Genomic DNA, 2,284 nt, shown 5'->3' on the forward strand with positions numbered 1-2,284 from the left:
AGTTGTATATATATATATATATATATATATATATGTTAAAAACACCATTTCTGATGTTGGTATTCTACATTATCAAGAACTGATTACTAAATCATCATCGAACACCATTCTGAACACAACTGAACTGTCAATTGCAATGTATATACTTTTAGGGGGGAGGCAATTTGATTTTTCTGATGTTTTGTCCCTCTGTTTTTTTTCTTCAGAAATACCAAACCTTGATTAAATTATAAGTCATTTCTTGTGATTATTATTATTATACTTGAAAATGATAGAAAACAAAGTATTATCACAGAACAAGTTTATAGTTCTTCATGCTAACGTGATTATTCTAATCAATATGCTTCTAAGATGCTGATATTTATTACTTGTGTAATAAATCTAATTCACTAGAATCGCTTGAATGACGACATCCTTCTGATGAAAGCTAATTCACTAGAATCGCTTGCATGACGATATCCTTCTGATGAAAGCTAATTCACTAGAATCGCTTGCATGACGATATCTTCTGATGAACTTCTTCTCGTATACATAGTTGTGCTTCCTTGGTTTCATATTTTTTGAAGAGTTGATTTTTTTAAAGAAAATGTGTTTCAGTTTCAAGTCAAGCAGTGGATTATTTGTTTGTTTTACTCGTAGGTATCCAGCTGGGTTCGTCTACATATTCCTTGTGCTATACTACCTTACTGGTCGTGGAACTAATATCCATGTGGCACAGTATGTTTTTGCATTATTATATCTTCTGACACTGCTTTTAGTTTTCAGGATATACGCAAAGTGTAAGAAAGTGAGTATTGTAGGTTTATAAGTGAAGTTATTAAATGTTAACTGTAGATATTCCTCTCACTAATTATTTCATGTAATAACATGATTATAAGACTTTAACTATTTCACTCTTTGTCTGGTCAATACAAAGTTTAGAAGAATTTATGGAGTTAATGCCAAGAAGGTATTTCGGACAGAATCATCAAGTTGGTTAAATTTTAATATCCAAAGCGTTAGTTACTGTGCTGTTTATTCAATGTCTGTGGTTGTTAAGAATTATAGAAAACAACTTTTAATGTTATTTTATTATTTATAAATACTGAGAGCAGTTTTTCCCATTGCAATTAGTGTGGAGATAGGGAGTTAACATTTAGAGAAAATATCTTTCAGTTTTATTTCTGGAGTTTGGCTCATACTTTGGAAAATGAAAAAGATTTGATGAATCGATCTTTAAATAAATGCCTAGATGTTAAAAAAAGGTGCCAGGAATACTGCTAAACTAACAAAAATCGATCTGTTTCCAACTGTTCAAATAAGTTCCAGACACTAGTTATTTTCTGATGGATGAAGTTGTCAGATATTTTATCAGGCAGGAAAATGTCATGATAAAGATGAACTTGGTAAAACAAGCAACAATTGTTGAAATAACTTGGTCACCTTAAAAATGTTGTCTTGTTCCTCAAACTGTATTACAAGGCCATGATATGTAGATCTCCAAGTGTAGATAATGCATGTAGTAACTTTACTTTTTTCATTATGTTTACTTCATTGAAAGAATTGTATAATAATTTTCCATAACATGAATTACTGTTTGTAAGAAGTGGAAGTGTTACACATCAAACTTTGGAAAGAAGTTTAATCATTTTTGACTACGGAGTAGTTTCTCATTATTAAAAAAAGAAAAGAGAAAAAAATAATTCGGTATTGTTGGATATTTGTCCAATGATCCTTGAAGTTTGTTCACAAACTGACTGGTAAATATAAATTTGATATTTTATTTGTGAAAAGGTGAATTTCAGATTATCTGTTTTGGTGTTTTGTAGTAAGACATATTATTTGTTATTTTGTTTAACAAACACTAAACGTTACCTTGGTTACACATACGTTACACATATGTATGTTACTGTAACGATGGTAAGGTTAAATGTAAAATATGTATGTTACTGTAACCATGCTAAGGTTAAATGTGAAATATGTATGTTACTGTAACCATGCTAAGGTTAAATGTAAAATATGTATGTTACTGTAACCATGCTAAGGTTAAATGTAAAATATGTATGTTACTGTAACCATGCTAAGGTTAAATGTAAAATATGTACGTTACTGTAACTGTGCTAAGGTTAAATGTAAAATATGTACGTTACTGTAACTGTGCTAAGGTTAAATGTAAAATATGTATGTTATTGTAACCATGCTAAGGTTAAATGTAAAATATGTATGTTACTGTAACCATGCTAAGGTTAAATGTAAAATATGTATGTTACTGTAACCATGCTAAGGTTAAATGTAAAATATGTAT

At 29.6% G+C, this 2,284-nt stretch overlaps 1 protein-coding gene across 3 annotated transcripts in view; it reads left to right on the top strand.

Moving 5' to 3' along the window:
• The window catches only part of LOC106474785 (dol-P-Man:Man(5)GlcNAc(2)-PP-Dol alpha-1,3-mannosyltransferase-like), an 8,646-nt gene that overhangs the window by 4,685 nt on the left and 1,677 nt on the right, over positions 1 to 2,284 (top strand). For 2 of the 3 annotated variants that reach the window (XM_013935475.2, XM_022403092.1), the window contains exon 3: positions 640 to 787. In XM_013935475.2, the coding sequence (XP_013790929.2) occupies positions 640 to 787 (148 nt within the window). The remainder of the gene's footprint in view (positions 1 to 639; positions 788 to 2,284) is intronic. The other variant, XM_022403093.1, reaches the window with a different exon arrangement.

This window comes from Limulus polyphemus, unplaced genomic scaffold, assembly GCF_000517525.1.
Source record: "Limulus polyphemus unplaced genomic scaffold, Limulus_polyphemus-2.1.2 Scaffold7683, whole genome shotgun sequence".
Taxonomy (NCBI): Eukaryota; Metazoa; Arthropoda; class Merostomata; order Xiphosura; family Limulidae; genus Limulus; species Limulus polyphemus.